Source organism: Cuculus canorus, chromosome 1 (genome assembly GCF_017976375.1).
Source record: "Cuculus canorus isolate bCucCan1 chromosome 1, bCucCan1.pri, whole genome shotgun sequence".
Taxonomy (NCBI): domain Eukaryota; kingdom Metazoa; phylum Chordata; class Aves; order Cuculiformes; family Cuculidae; genus Cuculus; species Cuculus canorus.
Window position 1 is genome coordinate 42247947 of NC_071401.1, and position 12345 is coordinate 42260291.

At 36.0% G+C, this 12345-nt stretch overlaps 1 protein-coding gene across 5 annotated transcripts in view; it reads left to right on the forward strand.

Moving 5' to 3' along the window:
* PIBF1 (progesterone immunomodulatory binding factor 1) overlaps positions 1-12345 on the forward strand; it is a 115581-nt gene that overhangs the window by 4394 nt on the left and 98842 nt on the right. For all 5 annotated transcript variants that reach the window (XM_054056942.1, XM_054056940.1, XM_054056944.1 and 2 more), the window contains exons 4-5: positions 1226-1424; positions 7433-7552. In XM_054056942.1, the coding sequence (XP_053912917.1) occupies positions 1226-1424; positions 7433-7552 (319 nt within the window). The remainder of the gene's footprint in view (positions 1-1225; positions 1425-7432; positions 7553-12345) is intronic.

Sequence of the window (12345 nt, forward strand, 5' to 3'; positions counted from 1 at the left end):
TCTCACAATAGAGGATATATCAGCTTACAGGATATGGCTAACTCAAAGTCATATTCTGGAGTAAACTGGGAACAGATTTAGGGATGTGAAGCCCAACTTGAGATTAATTAGAACAAAGTCTTTTGGCTAAGAGCAGTTGACTTTCAGGAGAATGGCTCTCATTCCATATGCTTACTTGCATCGGGGTAGAATATTTTTGTGCTGGCCATACTTGAGTTATCTGAGGAGCGCTCAGCCAAAAAATGCTAATGTGCAAAATGTTGTTAATGGGCATAAAAAGCTTGAACTACTCTCCTTTCCCCGGTCTTTTCATTATTTTTCTTGTCTGTGTGTAACCTCCCTTTTCATCCTAGTTTAATGGAATTGTACACTATGTGCAGAATATGTCCTTGTGAGACTGCTTTGCTGGTCTGTGATTTTCTTTTGCTTTTTGAAACAAGTGGGCCAGACATTGACTTGTGGAACTAGCAGAGCTAATATTTTTTAATATTACTTTTAAAATAATGTAGGAATTTATTGCATTTTGAAGAATGATGTAATTTGAATATGGTGTGGGGGCTACAGCTAAAACCTCCACAAAACTTAGGTCAGTCACCTTTGATTTAAGTTAAAACACTTTGAAACATCTTTAAGTGGTGTGCAGTTTCTCTTGCCTGTAGTACCCTGTCGCTGGTGATAATAGTAATGATAGTATTTTAAGGCTGGAAGTAAGGTTGTTTAAGCCTAGTGATGTTTATTTGGTTTTGAAGGACCCCAACTTTGTGTGTTGGGTAGGAAATGAAAGACTGCGTGTGGAATAGGCCAAAAGCGTGGTGTGTATATGCTGAAACCTGGCATGACCTAATTGCAATTACTATTGCTTTATTTGGTGATTCAATAGTTCCTTGGGTTTTGTGTGGAAATATATTCTGCCTTTTTCATATTTTTAACCTTTTATTTAAGTCTAAGTAATAAATTCAAGTTAGCATATATGGAGATTAGTTGTTGCTTCTCAGGTTCAGCTTTTTCTTGTCAGTGACTATGAAGTACCTGGCTTTTTATGTGTCCTGTGTCTGATATGACTGTGTAACCATGGTGGCAATACACTCTTGTGCTAATTAGCTAATTTGTTAATTTTTCGCTCTGCAAAATAATCATAACTCTCTCCCTTGCTAGAGTATTGTGAAGGTTTGTCACTTGTATTGCTCCCTACTTAATGTCTTCTGTTTTCAAATTGATCTTAAAGAAAACATCAGGCTCTAATGAAACAAGAAATGGAAACTATTTTACTGAGACAGAAACAACTGGAGGAAACGAATCATCAGTTAAGGGAGAGGGCTGGAGATATCCGTCGTAGCTTACGAGATTTGGAATTAACAGATGATTGCTATGAGAAGCTAAAGTCTCTTCCTGAAGATCAGCTTTCTATCCCTGAATATGTTTCTGTGAGTATTGTGTTTTCTATTGGTTTAATACAGCTGTGTCCTGGGTTTGGCTGGGATGGAGTTAACTTTCTTCATAGCAGCCTGAAGCTTGCTGTGCTTTGGATTTGCAGGCAAAACGGCATTGGTAGCACACCAATGTTTGTTCTTGCTAAGCAGTGCTTGGACGGCATCGAGGTTTTATTTTTTCCCCACTCTGCTTCCCCCTGTCCACAGTGAGCAGGCTGAGGGGTAGTCATGAGATTGAGAGGGGGCACAGCTGGACAGCTGACCCAAAATGGCCAAAAGAATATTGCATACCATCTAACATCATGCTTGGCAATGTAAACCGGAGATAGAGGATGAAACGGGAGGTGTGGGCGGATGGCTTCTAAGGTGGTTGTTGCTCAGAGACTGGCTGGGGACATGTCTGCTTGTGGGAGGTGGTGAATGATTGTCTTTGCGTGACTCTTTAGGTCTTTTTTTAATTAATCTCTCTTTCCTTCACTTCATCCCTTTCCTTCACAGATAAGAAAACTCAACATCTGAGTTTTGCACTTTGTTCCTCTTGCTCTCTCTTCTGTCCTGCTACCACTGAAGGTAGTGAGTGAGCAGCCATGTGGGTGCTTGGCTGCTGACCAGGGTCAACCCGCCACAAACTATAAATTGCTTTTGTTTAGAATTAAAGGGATGTGCAGATTATAGAAGCCGATCTATACTCTTAGAATTCTCACTTTTCCCCAACTAGAAATCAAGGACCTTCAGAGGAATGTGTTCTTCTGGATCAGTTTGTTATGACTGGATTCCAGTAAAGGAATCCCTTTCTTTCCCTTTCTTTCTTTCCCTTTCTTTCTTTCTTTCCCTTTCTTCTTTCTTTCCCTTTCTTCTTTCTTTCCCTTTCTTCTTTCTTTCCCTTTCTTCTTTCTTTCCCTTTCTTCTTTCTTTCCCTTTCTTCTTTCTTTCCCTTTCTTTCTTTCTTTCTTTCCCTTTCTTTCTTTCTTTCCCTTTCTTTCTTTCTTTCCCTTATGCTTTCCATCTGGCCTTTTTAAATGTGTACCTTAAAGTATACTTCTAAATCAAGAAAATGAGTTTTAGAAGTTTAATTGTGGCTTATGGATAGATGGAGGGACAGAGGAGTGTTCTGCTTGCAATAAAAAGACAATGCCTTCATAGACTGTAGGACATGTTCTGTAGGATGTAAGACATCCTTCTGAGCTCACTTCTGAGAATAAATAGGATTTAGATACATAAACATTAATTCACTAAATTATTAGCATTGTACTTCTCTACAGAGCTAGTTATTAAGGAAGCTGTAATAATATAATGTTTAAAAGCTTAGTGCACTTGTTGAGGTATAAAAGCTGTGTGAATGAATTCTCTTTCTGGATGAAAATCATGGTATACTGTGCTCTAAATATTTACAGAAAAGTAAAATTTGTCATTCTTTCCTAAAGGATGTTCTTGGTAACATCTTTTAAAAACTTCCAGCACTCGGACTTTAGGAAGCACTGTGAAAATCTTAAGGCTCTGAATGGTCAGCAAGAACACTAAGCTAGGGCCTATTACATTATTACACTCTTGCTGTCTACTGTACCCACGGGCTTCTATAGAAGTAGTCGAGGTTTTTTTATTGATTCCTGCACTACCATGGTTGACGAAGCAGATTTTTAACACAAACTGAAATCCATGTCAGTTTGCTCAAAATTGGTGTGCAGGAAGCTCCAGGACTTCAGGAACTGGCTGACAGTCAATACAAAAGACTGCAGGAAGGCAGGACAGATATCAGGAGTTGGAAATCTTGCCAGCTGCTTGAAGTGAAGCTGTCACAGCACAATTAGAGTGCTCAGATTGTATTTCAGAGTGGAAAGGGGCTCTAAAATACAAGTGAAGTGGGGCAGGTGAGTATCAGCTCTCTTCTACTCCTAATCTACCTTTCTTTTCCTCTTCTGTTCAACCAGTAAATGCTAATTTTGTCTGTAACTCAAACTCCACTACTTACATGTTCAGTGAAGCCCCTTTCTTCTTCACACGTACGCTGCTTTTTTATTTTGAATAAGGCCTTTTTTGGCCAAATGCATTTATGTTTTATTTTTCTGGAGAACACATTCTGAAGATACACTGTAGTAAGATGCTGTTTTCCACTGCTCTCAACTTCTTTTGGCAACAGGATCAGTGTGAATCTAAGAGTATCCTTTAAGCTCAGCAATTGTTTATAATTTCTTTGAGTTATTTAGATGATACAGCTGGGAGGCTAAAGAACTGTTTTGCATATCCTGTCTATGCATCCGTTTGGTTTCTGAGGGCTAGGAAATGGATGTTGATGGAAAATTTAATTTTTCTGATTCTGTTTTCTGCTTTGCTTACCTAAGGGAAATTGTGCATTTCTTAGGCAGATAAAATCTTTAGCTCCAGATTTATGTGCAGACTAGTAGTATAGCCTACTGATATTAGGCTAACATTCTTCTTGGCGAGAAAGTGTTCTGCTTAGAACAAGAAATTTCCAGATTTTTTTTTCTGTTTATCTATTATAAAATACTGTTGTAGGATTCTCCACAGTAGAAGTACACACATATATAATCCTTTCAATTTATTTGAAACCTGTTATACTGGACAAATAGCAGGAAGTGCTTAGATACAGAGTTTGTATAGAGAGATATTGCAAGTTTAAAATACTAGAAATATGAGATGTTTTTCACTGTTCTTCCGCAAAGGGGTGCAATAGTGACATGTTAGAATAGAGAGAGGCAATTTTTATGCTGATGACAAATGAAAAATGCATCTTTTTAAGCATCTTTCTCTTAAAATCATGCTTTTTTGTGTTGAACTTGCATGTAAGAAATCAGAGGTTTTTTAAACTGTTTATAAGAATGATTTTTTAGAAACAGTATATGCAAAATTTTAAAGCACTTCAGATTGTTTAACTGAGGCTTGGCAGGTGAATCACTCAGTTTGCTAGGTGAAGTGAGCCTCTTGTGTACTCTCCTGTAAAAATTTTTCACCAAGTTGTTTAAAAATGGCATACGTGAATTCTATTTGATCCGTTTTTAATTGCTGTGTATTTCAGTTGCATCATTTGCTCTTTGTTTAAGTTAGTTAACTGTTGCAACTACTTTCAGGTAACTTAATTTAACAGAAGCCAAGTTTCTTACGCTCTGCATCCACCCATTTTTAGCTTAACTCTATATGAAAAACTAAAGTGATGGGCACATGCTAAGAGTTTTTTAAAACTTGCCCACAAAGTGACAACATTTTCTTTACAGCACATCAATATAAATTTGCTATTTTCAACATATGCAGTTGTTTCTGATATCCTATTACAGTAATTTTTGTTTCTCCTGTATTGATTTGGCAAGAGTCAATGTGTGCTTTGACTGCTTAGCTGCATGAATAGCCATCAAGCAAGCTAAATAACAATAACAGTTGAACTTCTGTTACCACCTTCCCCTCACGTCCTGCATTCATTTGCGCCTTCTTATTACCATAGGTGAACCTTTTCTTGGGACGGCTGTGCAAATACATTTATACCTGTACGCCGTGTCTTCTTGGTTTGATATTGGGTAAACTGGTTTAGGGTTAAGCCCTAAGTTAGGTTTCCTAGGAGAATCACAGCAAAATACAAGAACTTAAGGGGAAAAGCTAGGTGTGCTTTAAAAAAAACCCACAGTGCTTTAAATGGCTACTAGCTGGTAACTGTCAAGCTTATTTTTTAAGAAGAAATAAAACATTTTGTAATCATTCTTTTTTTTTGGGGGGGGGGAAGGATTTGATTGAAATTCAGTTGTTCAGTTTCAGATGTAATAAGACAAGTTCTTAAAAAATGCAGACAGACAAAAACAGTACAGTGGAAGCTGTAGTTAAGAGACTAAAATTGTATTCACTGCTTTGCATGCACAATTCTAAAGGGTTTTTCTTTTTTCCCCTAAGGAAATAGCCAAAGCCTGCTTGTAGCTCGCCTGTTAGAAAGAATGCAGAAAACTAACTTCACTGTTTGATTTCGTGCAAGCCCATTAGAAGCAATTAGATGGACATGAAAAAACTCCTTAAATATTGAAGGACTAGAATAAGAAAAAAGTCATTTACTGCTTCATTACTAAGGCAGTAGCATGCAGCTAGTTCACTTCCCACAGTAGAAAGACAATTTATAGTTTTAACTGTATCATTTGTTGGTTCATTTTGTCATTTGGGAATTTCATAACATGAATAAAAAAGTTATTGTCCATTATTTTGTGTTTAATACAACATTAAAAAATTCAATCTTAAAAAAGATCCTTCATTTTGTTCATTTTATGTGTAAACTTAGACATAACAAATTGAGAATCCTTTGTTACCATCTTAAAAAAATAAAATAGCAACTATATTTTGTGAAAGTTTGCATATTTTCAATAAATAACTAAAATTAAATTTATAGGGTATGTCTTGTTTTAGCTTAAGTCCTATTTTAGCTTATATTTGTTTTACATCAAAGGTAAGGATGAGCTCTCTTGTGAAGTACAACAAATACAACGACAGCTTTCAACAAGCACAGTATTTGGAAAAACTTAAAAACCAAAAAACCCATCACTTTTTAGAAAATTTCACTTTTCAGAAGATTTCACTTTTCTGCCTTAATACTTAATTCCAGTGATGTTGCATGCTTGCTTTATAGTATAAAGCAAACTATACCTATGTTTACATAGCAAATTCCCATGGCTTCTGTGTTTTTTAGAATTGTATGCTGTCAATTATATGGAATATACTTGGACCTTTTCTTTGTCTCCCGTTTTTTACAGGTAGCAAAACAGAAACCTGGCTTCCTTCTGCATGGAAGTGTATCACAGCTTGCTCCTGAACACTTACTGTATCTGTGCTTCCTTGCTTTCTTTAATCACACATCAAACAAAGCATTAATGATAGGAGTTATGGAGTAGCTTTTGCATGAAAATAGTGACTAATTATCTGTTCTTTTCTTTTCATCCCCCAAAACAAACATTCTAAGGTATCAAGTTAATGTGGGAGTAATAACCTCTGTGTATGAGTGTGTGGGTGTACAGGTGTATATCAAAAAAGCTCTTTCTTCTTTGTTTTGTCTCTTTGTTTTTTACTACTCTGTGATTTTACTCGTCTGTTTTCAAAAATGTTTTTTTCTTGTTCAGTACTAATATTCTGGAAAAGATTTATGAATCTGAGACTTGCTTGTCTGAGACTATGCCTGTGGGGGTGCGGGAGAAGAGAGAGGAGTACTTGTTACAATTTTTTTGGTTTTATATATTTTTTTAATATATAAATATATATATATATTTAAAAATCCTTTTACAAGGGTTTTTTTCAGTGCTAATTTAGCCGAGTAGAATCTTTCAGAGGCTTAGTTGAATGGTTCATCTGCAGCCATTTAGCAGCATAGTCCTGCTGAAAGCTTGTGTGTGTGGTGTGTCACGTTCTTCCTGGTTATGTGCTGTGCCTGCTTCCTGTGCTTGCTCTTGCATTTTTCTTGCTGCAGATTCAGCACACTGAACTGGCAGAAAAAAACCCCTAATCTCTCTCCATTTCTATACCCCTCATAAAAATTTATATTGGCTTTGGGGAGGTTAGCAAATAAAGTTGTTTTATTGCTGAATAGATTTGTTGATTTTTTTTTTTAATTTTTTTTTTCCTTTTTACACTGTTAATCAAATAGGCTGTAGAGTTGGCACAAGTAAGAGGGTGGGACAATGTGCCCATTAGCAACTGTATTTTTTAATCTGGCGGCCTGACTGGGAGCTGCCTCAGTTGAACAGAAATGTATATGTTTACTTTTATTCCCCTTTGTTTATTCAGTACCAAATTGATTCTTTCTTAGCTGCTGCTGTCAAAGGCTAAAGAAAGACACTGCCTTTGCTTTAACATTTTACCCCAGCTCTTGCCCCTAACCAGGTTCCTGGTATGCAGTAGAATTCATTTCATGAATTGTTGCTATAGAGCATTGAATCGATTTGTTCTGGGGATCACTGTTTTATGATTGCAATTTTGCTAGTCTCAATCTTGAAAATACATATATATATATGTTGTTCTTCTAGATCCGATTCTATGAAGTAGTCCATTCCTTAAGAAAAGACCTAAGCGATCTACAGATGAAAAAGGAGAGCTTAACAGAAGAACTGAGTGGGTGCAAATCCCAGCTGAAGTGTCTGACAGAGGTCTGTGCACCTTAACTATCTCAATTAAGAAACAGTGTAAATATATATGGTGAAAAACAGATTCTCCTAGTCATTATTCATGTTTCATACATAGAAGTGGTTTTTCTGTATAAATACTGCTGGGGGAGGGAGGGAATGCTATATATGCTCTTGCATAACAGCTAGTTTTGTGCTATGGATGCACTGCAAGATTTGCTAATGAGATAGTTCAGGATAGAGTCTTACAAATGATGTGCTTTCTGAGGGCAAAGATCAAGGCAGGGAAGCTGAGAGGGGACATCCATCCAGAAGATGAAGACACAAAGATGACTCAGTGTGTAGTTTTGAAGGCAATGGTGTCTTGTAGCAATTTTTTCACCTTTTATTTTAGTAATTTGTTTTAATGGATTTTTTTAAGAATTCTTTGGAGTTATATTTTCTCTATGTTGCTTTCAACTTTTTATATCTTAATTTTCCTATTTATTTCTATACTAAAAAAAGTCACTTTATTTCAAGTAAGATATAAATGCCAGAAGGAGAAAAACTAATTATCTAAATATATTGAAGTTTTATTTTCAAAGAGTAAAGGAGTTGAAACAGTATGAGGCATATGTTGGGTTTGGCGTATTTATGAATATGTATAGTATTCTGAGTATGTATACAGCTAGGATGGTTTATATTTTAGCTTAGTTGCACATAAATCTGGAGTTCTGATAAGATACTTTCAGCTAGCCTGATTATGTTTATCCAAGTCATGACTAGCAGAGACTGAAATGCCACTGTCATTTTGCTACTTCTGAAGTTATTCTTTAATTGCCGCTTTTTTCCTCAAAATTTACTTCTAGAATGATCTGGTATAGAGAGATATTAATGATACAGACTTATCTTCTGAAATTCATATTATTTTGTTTTCTCTTTTTGAATAAATTAGAGAAAGTAATCAATAAAATTCATGCATGTCTATACTTCAGCATTCTTTTGTGTCATCATCTCTGGTCATAATTGCGATTAAATTAATCCTTTGAACTTTGATTTACATAAGCATTTTCCTTCATTGTGCTTTTAATGTGCTCCGAATTAATAAAATTCTACAGGAGTATTTCAGCCTTCTGAGATTTGCTTGACATCTGTGTTAATTTTTGCTTCAGCAATTTAATGGAATAGTAGATAACAATAATTAAAGTTATGCGAGAAACAATTTTCTTGGTACATTAACCTTTCATTAATATAGAGACATAGAATTTTCTTCTTTTTATACCACTTGGTGGCAGTATCCACCTTCCCCACCGATTTATTTTTCAGAGTATGAAGTTCACTGTGCTTTGCTTTTGATGTTGCCTGTGTTGAACTGAGGTGTTTCTTTGAATACTTACACTGTGTTTGCATAATCATGCTTAAAATGAGAAACAATTAGTGATAGTGACTGCCTAATTTAAAAAAAAAAGAAAAAAAAAACAAACAAAAAAAAAAACAAACCAGGGAAGAGATACAGATTGAAATGTCACAAAAAAAAAAAAAGCAGCTTACAATTGTTAGAAAATTATTCCTTAAGATCCTCAGGTTTCAGATAACATCACTTCCTACAGTTCTTCCATACTTGCAAAAAAACACCCAAACCCTTGCTTCTGGCAAGTCCAAATTTGACCTAGTGGCTTGATGAGTCTCACTATAATAGGATACCTCAGGCTATTTCACATAATTAGGTACAAGGAACATCATCAATATGTGAGGGTACTTTAGAATCTGTAATGTACTTAGTACACTAAAGCTATCTTTTGCAGTTTACAAATAAGTGGTTTCAGGGTGTACAGTTGGGGTAACTTATTTGTTTGAGCTCCTTTGATAAGATCAAGCTTTATTGCAAGGAAATTTATCAGTAGGAAATAAAGCATAATTTCATTCAGAGTCTTACTTAAGCTCTTATACTCTTACTGTTTCTGAGGTATTCTAGTCATTCTTTATTTCCAGCTACATGAAACATAGTTGCTCAAGTTTCTGGCCTGTTATTAAATAACTTACAGTATTCAAATCCTTCCTCTGTTTTCCCATGCAACATTACTTAGATTTTAAGTTTTCTCCAACAGTTGCAGTGTTTCTGTTCTCTACATAGTTTATAAACAAAGTATCTATTTTGGGTTTAAAACTTCTTTATGAAACTACTAATGCAGACATTTGAAATGCTGTCTTCACTGCAGTTAAGACAGTCTTTGTTTTTTTTTCTCTGCCATAATAAAACACTTCTTACAATAAGCATTCTCCTTTTTGTACTACTCTAGATAATTAAGGTTTTTCCTAATGAGTTTCAACATGGGTTTTTTTCCTCGTTGTGCAACACGGAAAGGGACTAATATATGCTTAGCTCAGGTCTTTTTATTAACTACTGATGGCTTGAAAGGAGGATTTTCCTGGCTTTTCTTGTTGTTCATGGCTGACAGACTAGGTTTCAGTATGCTTTATATATGTTGATATTCACGCAGAAATAAAGACATGCAAAACATGAGATAATCAGTATAGACTCTTAGGAAAGTGTACCTCACCAATAAGGAATTAAAAAAGTTTGAAGGAAAATGTCTAATATGTTAAGTCAACTCTAGAAAAATTAAAATTTGAAATTAATTCACTGAATAAGACAACTGTTGCCTAACATCAGCTGTTATTTTGTGACAGGATGGTTGTAGTCCTTTAATTTGGTGAGAGGAAACACGTTCTAATTTTACTATTCCTGTTTGGAGTGTGAGCATAAGACACTTAGATTATTTTGTTTTCTCTGCGCATGAGCTTTTATATACTGTTTCGTGAGTAAGCAAAACAGCATGTTTCTGTTCTCTGAACAGAAGAATAGCTGTATCAGGTATTATGGTGAGCTGATGTAGCTGAGTGTTGCTTATATAAAATCAGATCAACAAACCTACTAAACCTTTTTTTGCTACATGCTCCTATTTTTGGGCGGGGATGATGACCCACCAAACAAAACCCAAACAGAAAACAAACAAAATTCAGAGGCCAACAGAACTGGTCTGGCACAAAAGCGACTGCACTGGCCGAGTATTGTGGCCTCTCAGCCGGCTGAGTTTATAAGCATCCAGCTGTACCATTGAAGAAGCTCGGTTTTGTAAAAATTGAATTGTCATTGTAACCTTGTAGAAACTAATTTTTTAAGACCTGACACATCCACGTATTCTTTATCTCTACGCCATTTATTAATTCATTCGTATTAGAAAAACTTTTGTTTATGACTTCAGGGCATAAAAGACATCTTTCATATGTTTGTCACCTCTGGTTGTACTCTAGTTATATGAAAATACAATATTCAGAAGGGACAGAAGGTCCTGTGTGTGTATCGGCCTCTGTTAGTCCTCATTTAATTCTTAGTGGTCTTACTACTCAGCCTACTAAAACTCTACAACTTTGTTAGAAAGTCCTCTTGTTGATTCTCTGCAGCTGCTCAAAGTTAGTATTTAATCAAAGCCTCCTGAATCTGTAACACAGACACGGTAGCGTGAGGAGCTGTTTCTGACAACTGGTAACAGGGAACAGCGTGTAAGGGCTGATTTCTAGCAGTGGAACAGAATCCGATAAACACAACTAGTGTCAGAAGATCTTAGTCACCAATTTCTGGTTTTCAGGTGGTCAATATAAGTGGTTCTGCGGTACTACCGCTAAGTAATTTCTTTCTGTACATTGTTATTGCATCCGTGATTTAGACCAATGCAATTCCTAAGTGCAGCAACAGCAACAGACTGGGAGGAGGTGGTGGTAAAAACAATGTTCTTGTATTGCAGTGCTGACTGATTTGTTATCAAATATGTAGTACAGACTTGTTTCAGTCCTCTTTTTATAGCGTTCAGTACCTCAAGTACAAATAATATTGGCACCGCCACCTTTGGAGATACATTTATCAGGTGTACTTCCTCTCTCTATTTTTTTGTTTTGTTTTGTTTTGTTTTCCTGTAAAGTTGCCTTTAGGACTTGCCATCAAATTTATGGTACATTGGTTATCTAAAAGCTGTGGTTGCCTAAAGACAAAGCTGGATGTGTGTAGGACAGATTGCTTTGTAGACCTTGTCTCTCAGGATTAGTAGGTCTCAGATTTTGCTAGACAAACCTAAAAATGTTCTGTGCGATAGTGTTTTCCAGCTGGAAGAAAAACATTTATATAGTCTTCAGAGAATGTACTAAGCCATTGCACTCAAAGGTGAAATTGGCACTAGATGTATCTGAATGTTGTAAAATTGAGGCTACTTATGCCACTGTAGAAGGACTGTGTTCTCTAAGGTTTCTTCTGAAGCTTGGACATCTTTAATTAAAGATTGTACTCTAGAACCCTTTCCCAGCCCCCTGATGCCAGTTCTTTGAAGCTGTACTTTGATTACTTGATCTTCACGTCTCTCTAGAAAGGACAAATGGACCTCTGTCATATAATGTTAATATTGATGTTGTTCAGGAAAAAAGCTGCAAAAAACCCCCATTCTACCAATAACTGTTAGCTTGGGGCAGCAGTTTAACATTCCAAGACTCAAGAAAACTTACGTATCTATGAAAGTTCTCTTTTCTATCCAATGTCTTTCTCCTTCTTTTGATGTACCCGTGGCTCATATAGGCTACTAGTTGATGTTCAGAAGCGCTAAGTGGCTTGAATCTTCTCTCTAATGTAGTGATCTTTAGGATATTTTTCACCTGAGAATATTTCATTGAAAATTCTGATCAGCTCAGATCCAGAGAGAAAGCTTTTTATTCCCCCCCACTTTATTTTGCAATAGAGGTACATAGGCCAAAGCTTTTCTTTCTTACTAAGCTTCCATATTTTGGGAGTA